The sequence below is a fragment of the Euwallacea similis genome, chromosome 8, assembly GCF_039881205.1.
Source record: "Euwallacea similis isolate ESF13 chromosome 8, ESF131.1, whole genome shotgun sequence".
NCBI lineage: Eukaryota > Metazoa > Arthropoda > Insecta > Coleoptera > Curculionidae > Euwallacea > Euwallacea similis.
This window is the reverse complement of record NC_089616.1, coordinates 3432440-3443309: the sequence shown is the minus strand read 5'-3', so window position 1 is coordinate 3443309 and position 10870 is coordinate 3432440. Positions and strand designations below refer to the sequence as shown.

The 10870-nt window shown below is 37.9% G+C and overlaps 3 protein-coding genes and 1 non-coding gene across 4 annotated transcripts; 3 read left to right on the top strand and 1 right to left on the bottom strand.

Annotated features, from left to right (window-relative positions):
- Positions 1-1037: 1037 nt before the first annotated feature.
- LOC136410627 (muscle-specific protein 20-like) lies at positions 1038-9929 on the bottom strand. Its single transcript, XM_066392892.1, has 4 exons — positions 9772-9929; positions 2061-2269; positions 1780-1937; positions 1038-1722 (listed from the first exon to the last, which is right to left on the bottom strand). Exons 1-4 carry the CDS (start codon positions 9799-9801, stop codon positions 1568-1570), a joined length of 552 nt encoding a protein of 183 aa, XP_066248989.1. The 5' UTR covers positions 9802-9929; the 3' UTR covers positions 1038-1567.
- TRNAL-AAG (transfer RNA leucine (anticodon AAG)) lies at positions 1103-1184 on the top strand. Its single transcript has one exon. It is a non-coding gene; the product is annotated as a tRNA-Leu (tRNA).
- LOC136410628 (myophilin) lies at positions 3058-4317 on the top strand. The gene is made up of 3 exons (XM_066392893.1): positions 3058-3207; positions 3646-3933; positions 3986-4317. The coding sequence occupies exons 1-3, from the start codon at positions 3202-3204 to the stop codon at positions 4199-4201; spliced, it is 510 nt and encodes a 169-aa protein (XP_066248990.1). The 5' UTR covers positions 3058-3201; the 3' UTR covers positions 4202-4317.
- On the top strand, positions 6591-9328 carry LOC136410626 (circadian clock-controlled protein daywake-like). The gene is made up of 5 exons (XM_066392891.1): positions 6591-6714; positions 7149-7303; positions 7557-7785; positions 8641-8790; positions 8842-9328. The coding sequence occupies exons 1-5, from the start codon at positions 6627-6629 to the stop codon at positions 9027-9029; spliced, it is 810 nt and encodes a 269-aa protein (XP_066248988.1). The 5' UTR covers positions 6591-6626; the 3' UTR covers positions 9030-9328.
- Positions 9930-10870: the final 941 nt, after the last annotated feature.

The following is a 10870-nucleotide window of genomic DNA, read 5'->3' as shown; positions in this document are numbered from 1 at the left end:
TTCTACAACTATATTAATTTTCAGTTTTAAATCTATCTTATGAGTTTTCCAACGATAGGTCTTTTAAATATTTTTCCTGACGCCTTCAGTGTATAAGTAAAGTACAAAGTATAAATATGCCACTTAAAATTATTCAAAAACACTTCATGTAAATTTGTAGCTTTCTGTGGTACCATCTAGGAGAGAATAGTCAAACTAAGAGTTGCCTGATAGTAGAAATTTATTTGTGTTTTGAAGCTTGTTGTAAGCTTTGTATATAGATGGCGCCACAATAGAAATCACAAGAAATGACATGGTTGTGCATTTTTTTAATGCTAAAATATGTCTAAAGGGATAATTAATTTTTTCTCTACACATATTATGAATCAATCAAAATTAAGTATCAAAAGCGTCACATCACTTGGAGAACAATATTATTTAATCTGTGCACTTAAACTATTAGTAAAAATATTTGAAATTTTAGAAACTGCTTGATTTATTCTGAACGGCGTAGTGGTTGTTCTAATGTGAGCTTCAATTTTGAAGATACTTGATTTCCGGGTAGGCATTTGGGGTATCTACGTTGGTACCAAATATTTTTCAGATCGGAGTAACTTGACTTTTTTGGCCAAAAATTTTCATGATGTATAGTCCATGATATTTTTCGGCCTCAAAAATCGAAGTTGTCTGATTCGAGTTTTGACTGCGGCATATCAATACTGTGTCGTACGCCTACTGCGGAACCAAATCTCACTGAAATCGGAGCACTCAATTTTCACTTAATTTTTTTAGTGCAAAATTGTCATGTACGCCACTGGTTTTCCTTTGACCAAATTAGCGATGTTGTTGAACTATTTATACGTTTAAAAGCCATATTCGACTAATTTGACAAAAAAGGCGGAAAACGACGGCAATCTGATGCATTTTTATGTTTATATAATAATTGTTTTTCTTTTACACTCTCTGAAAATTAATGTAATTTACACTTTCTTACGATTGTAAATAAGTTTTTATATATCTAGATTTGTGGTTTATATTATTTTATGAAATATTTTACATATTTTAATTTTGCCCAAGTTGAAATCTAGATGAAGTATGTGTTTACATCTGGAAACGCGCCATCGGTAGCGTGGCCGAGCGGTCTAAGGCGCTGGTTTAAGGCACCAGTCTCTTCGGAGGCGTGGGTTCGAATCCCACCGCTGCCACACTTTTTTTCAGATATTTCACAAAAAAACATAATTTAAGACTAATAATAATGTATTTCTTGTCAGTTTTATTAAAATCATCACAAGGTGAAAACAGGGCTCGATTTGCCTAATTTTAACAACTAAATATATAAATTTGGAATAATGGCAACATAAAAATGAAACCTACTTAGATAACAAAATTTTTACAGAAATCTACAAATATAAAATCTACTAAACACAATAATTACTAAACACAACGTTTATATCTGTATAGTGTTCATCCAATCCATCAAGAAAGCTCTGTTGTAATTTGTTATAAATAAGCTAAGATAATTATTTAACTAAGTACGACATAATTATTATCTTTAACCAAGGCATTCTTCAGTAGGTACAAAAGTAGCTTACTTTCCTAGGATGATCTTCCTCGAAGCCCCAAAGTTCTGGCCGGCTTGTGTGGCCCCCTTGTTGGATCCTGCTTGAAGACCGATGAGCCCTTCACCTGCTCTCAGTTGTTGCTGAGTGAAGTCACGTTTGTTTTCTTCTGAAGGCCTTGGCCCTAAATTACGAATTTACTTGAAATAAAGAATAATAATTAACAATGTAAAATTCATACCTAGGAAGGGTCCCCTCCACTCAGGGTGTCTGTAACAGGTACGACCAATGGCGAAAATGGTAGTAGTCACAAGAGCAATGTTCTTTTGATCCCATAGATCGGTGGTTTGGAAGAGATCTACGTCAGGTACTCCATATTTAACACAGGCCTTTTGGAACCTAAAGTGAGCGAATGTGAATCATTTCTCAAGGTTTAAATACAGAGTTTTGAGTCACTGCTGAGAACGTTAAGGTGCTGCCAACTTATGACCGCTAATTACCATGCTGATTGAAACTACTTACTGGCTAAGATTGTCCATCATTTTGTAGTCGCCTCCGCCAATATTGATCCTTGGAACGATGCCGGGCTGAAGTCTATTCATTAACTTGCATAGGATGATGCCGTCCCTGAGGGCCCATTCGTAGGGAGCTGGGGGAAACCGTTCTCCAATTACCTGTTCGATCCAGGCTTGGGCCTCGTGTTCCTGTTCTGGATCACGTTTGCCGGCAACCTGGAACAAGATTTCTCATGATATATCATTACGTTTGTTTCTTAATTTTGTACTCTATTAATAAAATTAGGCTTTTAGACACTAAACGCCGTTTATTACATCAATATGTTCCACTACTAGTTTGTGCCAAATTGTTGCGTTCTGGGAACCACCTACAGAGCTTTTAATACGGCAAATGGTTGATGACTTTAGCCATGGATAAAAATTGTATAGATGATAAATCTTGGTAGTTGAAGCATAAATCTCATTTCAGCAGACTTGGCTGTAGTTTGCTCTATGGGCTCCAACGTGAATTACCAGACCAAGGAAATTACTCAGCCACTCGCTCGTTAGTCAAAACGGTCATACGATTTCTTTACTAGGCAACAGCTAAGTGAAAATAGACGCTTTAACGGGATTAAGGTCACCAATATTAATAGATTCCTCAAGTATCCACCATAAATAATAATTTTATATATATTGGGCAGACACCACACATTTACATCATAACTAACCTACACGCATCCAGCTATTTCTGGAAAGTGTTTCCCAAAGTGACGTCGGATGTTTATGTCTGAGGCGTTGATGCTTTATATGTCGGGCTTCATGGCAGAACATTTATTAATAATATTACCCATCAGCGAAAATACCTACGAATTTTTATTTGTTATACAAAGTCATAATTTACGCCCTCGTTCGCCTTTAAATCGTTTCCTTTGCCTCTTTGATAAGAGGGTCTTCCGTCTCGCTGCTCCATTAAGGAAACTTCACCCATGTTTCTCAATGTTTTGTTATAACTCATTAACAAAAATACATCATTTCGAATATCAGCGTTCCAGGCAACAAGTGTACGAATCCCGCCCCCGCCTAAGTTTCTCATAAAGACGATCTGAGTTAGACCGACGCCTCAGTTAGCGGCGTCGCGACGTAAAAGTTAAACCTCTCTCGCAAATATGTCCGTAAGTATTGAGTTCCCATTTTGTAATTTATACGTTTTTACTCGCATAAATATAAAGAGCATTTGATCTGCTTAGACGCCTCGTTAGCATTAATTGTTGCTAATAATGAGTTTTGTGATGACGTTGGAGAATTATTTATAGTTCTAGTACCTATACGAAACACCTGTGCAACGAGAGTATTATTTTTGCAGCAGCCTAAGCTTTGTGCCTAAACACAACAAAGACTTATATTCGACAATCCAGACCCAGCGTAGGGTCACACAGTTTACTCATATTTTTCCTCCGGATTTGCAAAATCAATAACGATCGATTCTGAAATAACTCCGTGAAATCACCACTAAAAATGAATCTGGAAAATTTGGAAGCTGGAACCGGGCCAATCAATACAGATCAAACCTCTGAACTCTATCCCGTTCTTTACATCCTTGCTTATTGTAGAAACGAAACAAGGAGCTGGAAGGCGAAGTCCTGGACTGGATTTCCAAGGTCCTGGGAGAACCTCTCCCCAATGGAGAGTTTGAAAATATCCTTAAGGACGGCATCATCCTGTGCAACCTCATGAATAAACTGGCGCCTGGGTCGGTCAAGAAAATCGCCACCAAAGGGACCAATTTTCAGCTTATGGAAAACATCCAGCGGTTCCAGGCCGGCATGAAGGCGTACGGCGTGCCTCAAGAGGAAATTTTCCAGACTGCCGATTTGTTTGAGAAGAGAAATGTTGCCCAAGTACGATATAATGTAATTCGTTTTGTCATCATTTTTCCAACCCTTTTTATAGGTGGCCCTATCTTTATATTCTCTGGGACGCCTGACCCAGAAACATCCAGAATACAACGGTCCCTCTCTGGGACCGAAAATGTCCGAGAAGAACGAGAGGACTTTCACGGAAGAACAGCTACGGGCCAGTGAAGGGCAACTGAACCTTCAAATGGGCTACAATAAGGGGGCGTCTCAATCTGGACATGGAGGCTTCGGCAACACTCGCCACATGTAAATAATTAAGCTTTAGCTCATAATAATTAACTTATTTTTATATCTAATTATTACTCATTGTTACGATATTATTAATATTCATCGACTTCTATGCAATAAAGGATGTTTTTTTAATTATCGTTGTGAGATTACTTTTCGAGATACATTTAATTACCATAAGATGATTAGTTATCTATAGAAGTTCTTGACACAGAGAGAGAAGTTTAAGACCGAAAACAGGCATACAAAAATTTAAGGTAAATTAAAGAAATTCTCACAACATGACAACATGGATCACGTCCGAATGACTATCCCCTTGACTAAAACCCTGACGATATAGGAACAAAAGAGAAGCGCTGTGTTGCCATTTTCTGCAGCGATTCCTCATATTCCTCAATAGTTTTTCAAATAACGAGTCAAGCAAAATTATCGCTTTTAAATTTTTTTAATTAAATTCTTTCAAGTGCTTAAATGTAAATCGAGGGCGTTCCTAATTCGTCCCAGACGAGTTCGCTTCTTAGCCATCCCTTGTCCAACAATTGGTGTTTTGGTCCTTTGCGTGAAGTTGCATCTTCTTTCTGGTTACTCTCCTGATCCTCCTTGGAACATCTTAGCTAAATATATTTGGATTGTATCACAAAGCATCACCAAACCTCCTCTCAATGCAATTCAATTCGATCATAATATTATGTTGCTATCCTTTCTGTGTTTCTTGCAGAATTGAAGTCATCCTTTGGGCGAAACTGGGTTCTCTAAATAGCTCCTCTGGAAGGTTCTAGATGTCAACATTTAGGCGTTCAAGTTCTATTTGCTTGGATTGGCCCAACATTTTTGCATTCAACGCATTTATTGCTAAATACAGTTGTTGCATCTGTTTGAGCAATTCTTGAATATCAACTGGCGCGTTTTTCTCCTCTGTCTTGTGGCTTCCTTTTGCTGCTCCAGCCTTGCTTACTTTTTCCTGGCCGCATTACGTTTTTTGCTTTTTCGCAGTCTCCACCGTGATGACTTCCGTATTTCACGCATTTTATGCAATTCGTCTAGTAACGTTCAGCTTTGCGATATTTTACTGGCCCTGCTTGTGGCCTTCGAGACACCACTGAAATTGCAGCACCTCTGAACATTGAGCGTTTTCCCTTATTCTCTAGATTTACTTGCACGAATTCAACTAATAAGTTCCTTGTGCCTACCAGATTTTTACTCATTGTCTGTACAGAGAACTGGACAATCTCCCGTTGAAATGGGCCCCTTTTTACGTTTTCTTCCGTGAGGCTTGTGGCCATTACCACGTGGATTTGACGCGTGCAAATTTGGTTTAAATGTGAGATTTTCGAGATCCAGTGAATATGTCTCGTAAGCTCTATTTTTAAATGAAACAGCTGCTTTCACACAGATACATACATACGAGCCAAAGTTTTGCATAAGAGTGCTGATATTTTGAAAATTTGGAAAACCCGTCCAAAAATAACAATAATAATACGGTGGTTTTCAAGCATTTTATTGCTCAATGCGTTTGATTATTGAACCTTTTTTAAAGACAATGATGCCTGAATTGCAGAAACGAAGACGGTCCGAGTGTAACAACGCCCATCTTGATCCACATGAAATCAAACACCTTCTGCACACCTTTTACTAAAGTCCCATCGATTACGAAAAAAAAACAGTCAAAATAAACAATTACTCTTATATAATTTATTCATTTTGGACTAAAACGATGTTTTGCATTTAGATCGGTTTTATAACACCCATTAAAAGAAATTCTCATAGTGTATTAGGGAATTCGTTCATTGCGGTTTACAGTGGAAGAATATCTTGTTTGATGTTGTTTTTGCTTTGCGAACCGGAGTAAATTGGACTTTTCGGCCTTTTCTTGCAAGTGAAATATATAGTGTTATAACCACCTTGACCCGCGGAATTTTAATTACCTGCGTTAGTTATTGAAATTGAGTTTTCGTAATAGCGTTAATAAACCACATGCAAATTGGTACTTTCCACATACATTACGTTTTGTAACAACACGTGCAGATCGAATCTTGTATTTACCAATAAATGGAAAAAATCCAAAATCTAAAGCGATTTTTCACAATGTGGCAACCCTGGGGGTATGTGCACTTACAACTCACCCCAAACTCTACAGCTACTAAAAAATATAACGTTGCCACTTTCGCGAAATAGATTATTAGAAAACTGCATTGGGATAAGGCATTACTAATCACTATCTAACAGCATGCCTCTATGACAGTCCCAAATATTGCATAATAGGTACCAGCATATATGTGTGCACCTATAACCGGCAGGCATGCAATCCTCCCGAGTGAAAGTTATCTTTCAGAGTATGTCTCGGTCGCTTGCAGATTGCAGAATTCCCCTATAGGAGATTTTAATCATTTACGGTCTTATTTATTTGAGCCGGCGAGCCGAACGTATTCTGTGCAAGAGCGGTCATCATGGTAGGTCCTCGTGAGTTCTTGGTTTGCGCGGTTTTGTGCCAGTGGTTCGTCGTGGGAGCATGGGGGAAGATCTTGGAAACGCAACGTAAGAAGGCATTTTTATTCTTTTTGTCCAGATTTGGAGCTGGAAGTGGATTGTTTGTTTGCCTCATACGGCGAAGTTACGATTAAAGGATACGAAGCAGAAATCAGGAAATGCAAGTTTAATTTTTCTATTATAATTTTTCGCTGAAAATGGGCGTGTTTATGAATATTCAATAAAAGCCAAACTTTAGTCCGCCATTATGTCAAGATAATTATGCACCAACGACGAAAATTTAAAAAAATGTTCTTACAGTATGAACGAACTAACCTGCATTAGCCTCGATTTTTCCGACTTTGCAGGACCGGTTGTCCGAAATAAATAATGCAATTTTATTACTTCCAAAATCTCGTTTTAATCGCCAAGGTACATTCACCTCTAAACCTTGACCTAAAATGCACTACTTAGGGTGTTTGAATAACATTTGAGCGTTTTAGCCGATTTTGTGAAAACCTGCATGATCACCAAGCCATGGGACGAATTCGTTAATTGTTCCACGAACTCAGTTCAGGAGCTATTCTACGAAATTCCCAAAGGAAATGAGGACATCGAGCTTCAGGTCTTAGACCCTTTGCATATCCCTACTGTGAAGGTAAGATGTTTGTTTAAGTATTAAAGTGCAAAAACCCAGATAAAAGTGGCGCAATTAACGCAAGCGACCATGATAAAATGCCGCAATTTGTGCGAGAAAATAACTGAAGTAACATCTGAAACGCATTAGCGTCCGAAGCGTTCTCCGAGCCTTCTCTTGTGTTAAAAAAATTGTGTCAAGGCACTTATGTTAAGTTATTTCTTTGCTGATCAACCGGTGGCGAATCTTCACTCACAAATTTGCTTTTTTCTAGATTCTTCAGGGCGGAGGTGGCCCAGTTACAGTGAACGCCACCCTCACCCAAGTCTCTGTGGTGGGTTTCGGAAATACGAAAATCCTGTATAACTCCGTCGATCCAGAAACTTACGACTTCTTCACGAAGCTGCATCTGCCCAGACTGAAACTGGAGGGTAACTACCAGCTTTTAGGACGAATTTTGGTGATAGCCTTAAGAGGAAAGGGCAGCTGTTGGTTCGACGCCAGTAAGTCTTTATTTATAAATATTATGTCTCAGCGATTTTCAGTACTATCTTTAAAATAGATATGACATCCTACATCTAGTCTAATAATAGAAGATTGTAGAATCGCACTTTGAGCTCCATCTGCGAAATTCTCGGACAAACGTCCAATTTTCGGAAATACGAATTTCTGTCGTCGAGTTCGCCAAATATCTGGAAAGATGGAGCTTCGAGAGATTTGAGCTCGTGCCAGAGTGGCTATTTTTGATATATACAAGTTGCCTTATTGCTTGTGACAGTCACTCAAATGGTGGGGAGATGTGATTAATTTTTACCGCAGTACAGGTGTTTAGAGGATGACGGAAACATGACGTTGGGTTATTTGTTGCGTTGCAGCATTGATGAGCAGCACAGCTCCAATACTATACAGGATGGGGCAATTTGATTTTCCCCGGTATCTCTGATTTAATTGCGATCGATAAGTCTTCAAATTCTACGGGGGCTGTAACGGCGATTCAAACATAATTGGAACGGAATATATTGCAACCAAGCGCGCGTTTACGCGGGGCGTGTATGTAGGGTTGCCTGTTTAAGGGGAATGTATAATGTGTTTATTTCTATCACAATCTTGCTTATATTAGTTATTGTTGTCGTAAAAGTGCATTCTACAGATATTTGGCCTCAAAGTTTTTGGCATTCATTTTGATTTACATCAAAACTGGCAACGGAAGATTTGTATCAGCAGCAAATTTCACTGTTTTTTTGTCGAAAAATTTTGTTTTTGCCAAAAATGACTCGTTTATTACAAAACGCGCATTTTGTCGAGTTATAATAATACCAACGCATTTATTGCATATATGTAGCTTCTAAATATTTCAGAGGATCTCGAGATTACAGTGAAATCTGAGGTCAAAATGGAAAAACGCAGCGGCTTCCACTTCTTTAAAGTGAACCGAGTGCACGTGAAATACTCCATTGGAGGCTTGAAGCTCTACCTGGGCAATTTATTCGACGGAATCAAACCCTTAGGTAATCTGAGTTAACCCAAACTAACCTGAACTAACCATCACTTTCTTACAGAGGACTCAACCAACGCGTACTTGAACTCCAATTGGCGCCCAGTTGCCGAATCTATAAACCCAATTTTATCGAAAACTATCGAGGATATAATGTTGGATATCTTGCAGAAAGTATTCGACAACATTCCCGCAGATTTTTTCTTGGGAGACATTGATGCCAATGAAATTCTTAAAGGGAGACAACCCTGAGTACCTAATTAGATACAAAAAAGTGCTTAATTATCATTTTTAAGGGAAGGCTTTGTTTGAGCCTCAACAAGGGTCCATACTGATCTCAATTTTTCCAATCTAATTTGCCAAAATTCCAATGTGAATTTCGAAAGAAAATGGAAGGTCACGGGTATCCAGACATAGACTCTGTAAAAATACGTTGGGCAAGAACCTAAAAATACTCCTCTCGTAAATAAAACCTCTAATTGGCTTTCTGATTAATTATTGTTTCAAGGATTTATATTTTTTTTACTTAGAATTTAAGCCATTTTGTTCACTGGTGTTTAGACAGTATGCTTAAGTATATAATATATTTAAATCGATTTAAATTAACTTAAGCCTATATTAGGTTAGTTCAGGTTATAGTGTATAGACGCATAAAGCTTGATGAGACACAGATGCCCACACGTTTTTTTCTTCGATTTTTTTGATGAGTTTGAAACGATTACTTCGCTGAGCAAAAATAACCAGGTGCGTAAAGATATGATGCTAACTGTTGAAGTATTTTTGGAAGTAATAAAAACCCTGACTCATTAATATTTATGAGCTTTCGTATATAGTTCGCTCCTGTATCACTGGCTGAGTATTTTTGGGAATGTGTGCTCAAAGACTTAACCATAAAAAGAGGCGAATTTCTTCAAAAATGTGATATTCCCGAAAGCATTCCGCCAAAAACTTCATCTAATTTTAATATTATAAACACACAGGTGGTTGCACTTACTTGCCAAAGAGGTCTCGATGGTCCAGGCATTTCGTGTGATTCCCAAAGGTCTTTCCAGATGCTTGAGCTTTCGCTTCAAAGGTGTAATTCACACCTTTAATCACAATAAGATCACTGGTAAGACCGAAGATTAACTACGTAGAATTTCCAACGTCTCTCTCTTATAGCGTCGCATTTTACTGTAGCGTCGGCCACGCCCACGATAACGTTTTTCCAAATTTTATTTTAAGAGGACTAAGCGAATATTTCGCATGCCTTCACGGCTATTTGCTCGCAAATATAGCGTGATTCATGGAACTATTATGGGATGGTTATGCATGGGCCCAGGTGGCGGTTTTACCATGAACAAATTTAGCGTAAAAGGGAATGACAAAGGTTGAAATGAGACTGAATTTTGGAAGAATTGTCACTCTTAAGGAGAAAATTTAACGGGGTTGCGATGTGACTCACGGTTGACGTAAAATTCGGAATCGCCTGAAATTTTATTATTGTTTTGCTGCCGTGGCATATCGTTATTTTTGAAGTTGGTTACTCACTTATTTCAACTATTTAGAATCAACATGGTAATTATCTTTCACCGCGGTAAAAAAAGGAAAAAAATTGATTCATTATTGTGGATATTTCTTCACGTCCATTACACATGCTGCTTGACTAGTTTCAAGTACAAACTCAAAAACCTCTGGCCCATTAAAATCCGCTAAAAATATACTTCAGTGAAGGATATCTAAAGGACTCGTTTTCCTAAAGCACAGTAGCACTAAATTGTTTATTTTTTAAGTTATTTTTGGCAGATGTTCATATAGAGAAAGTGGAAATTATGTTAAACGATTTGCGGTACCCTTTCGGTTGGAGTGTTCCATATGCGAGATGTTTACCGTTACAAGCTGGCACCTAAGGAGCAAACCTTTATAAAAGTTCCTCTATAAAAATTATTTTTTTAAGAAATTTCTTTGAACATTTTCAAGCAGGGGAAGTACCCAACTTAGCCACTTTTTGCAATTATATCAGGTATCAGTATCTTCAAATATTTAACCTTTCCGAATAAAGAAAAATTTTTAAAATTGCATTACTGTATTGCTGGTTGCATATCACGAAACCT

Excerpts from the sequence above, each read along its gene's own strand:
- LOC136410628 (XM_066392893.1), top strand. Across the intron at positions 3,934-3,985 it reads AGAAGAGAAATGTTGCCCAA|GTGGCCCTATCTTTATATTC; the intron begins GTACGATATAAT and ends CCCTTTTTATAG.
- LOC136410627 (XM_066392892.1), bottom strand. The coding sequence starts at position 9,801 with ATGCCTGGACCATCGAGACCTCTTTGGCAA. Across the intron at positions 2,270-9,771 it reads CATCGAGACCTCTTTGGCAA|GTTGCCGGCAAACGTGATCC; the intron begins GTAAGTGCAACC and ends ATCTTGTTCCAG. Across the intron at positions 1,938-2,060 it reads ATGATGGACAATCTTAGCCA|GTTCCAAAAGGCCTGTGTTA; the intron begins GTAAGTAGTTTC and ends CGCTCACTTTAG.
- LOC136410626 (XM_066392891.1), top strand. The coding sequence starts at position 6,627 with ATGGTAGGTCCTCGTGAGTTCTTGGTTTGCGCGGTTTTGTGCCAGTGG. Across the intron at positions 7,304-7,556 it reads TGCATATCCCTACTGTGAAG|ATTCTTCAGGGCGGAGGTGG; the intron begins GTAAGATGTTTG and ends GCTTTTTTCTAG. Across the intron at positions 8,791-8,841 it reads CGACGGAATCAAACCCTTAG|AGGACTCAACCAACGCGTAC; the intron begins GTAATCTGAGTT and ends ACTTTCTTACAG.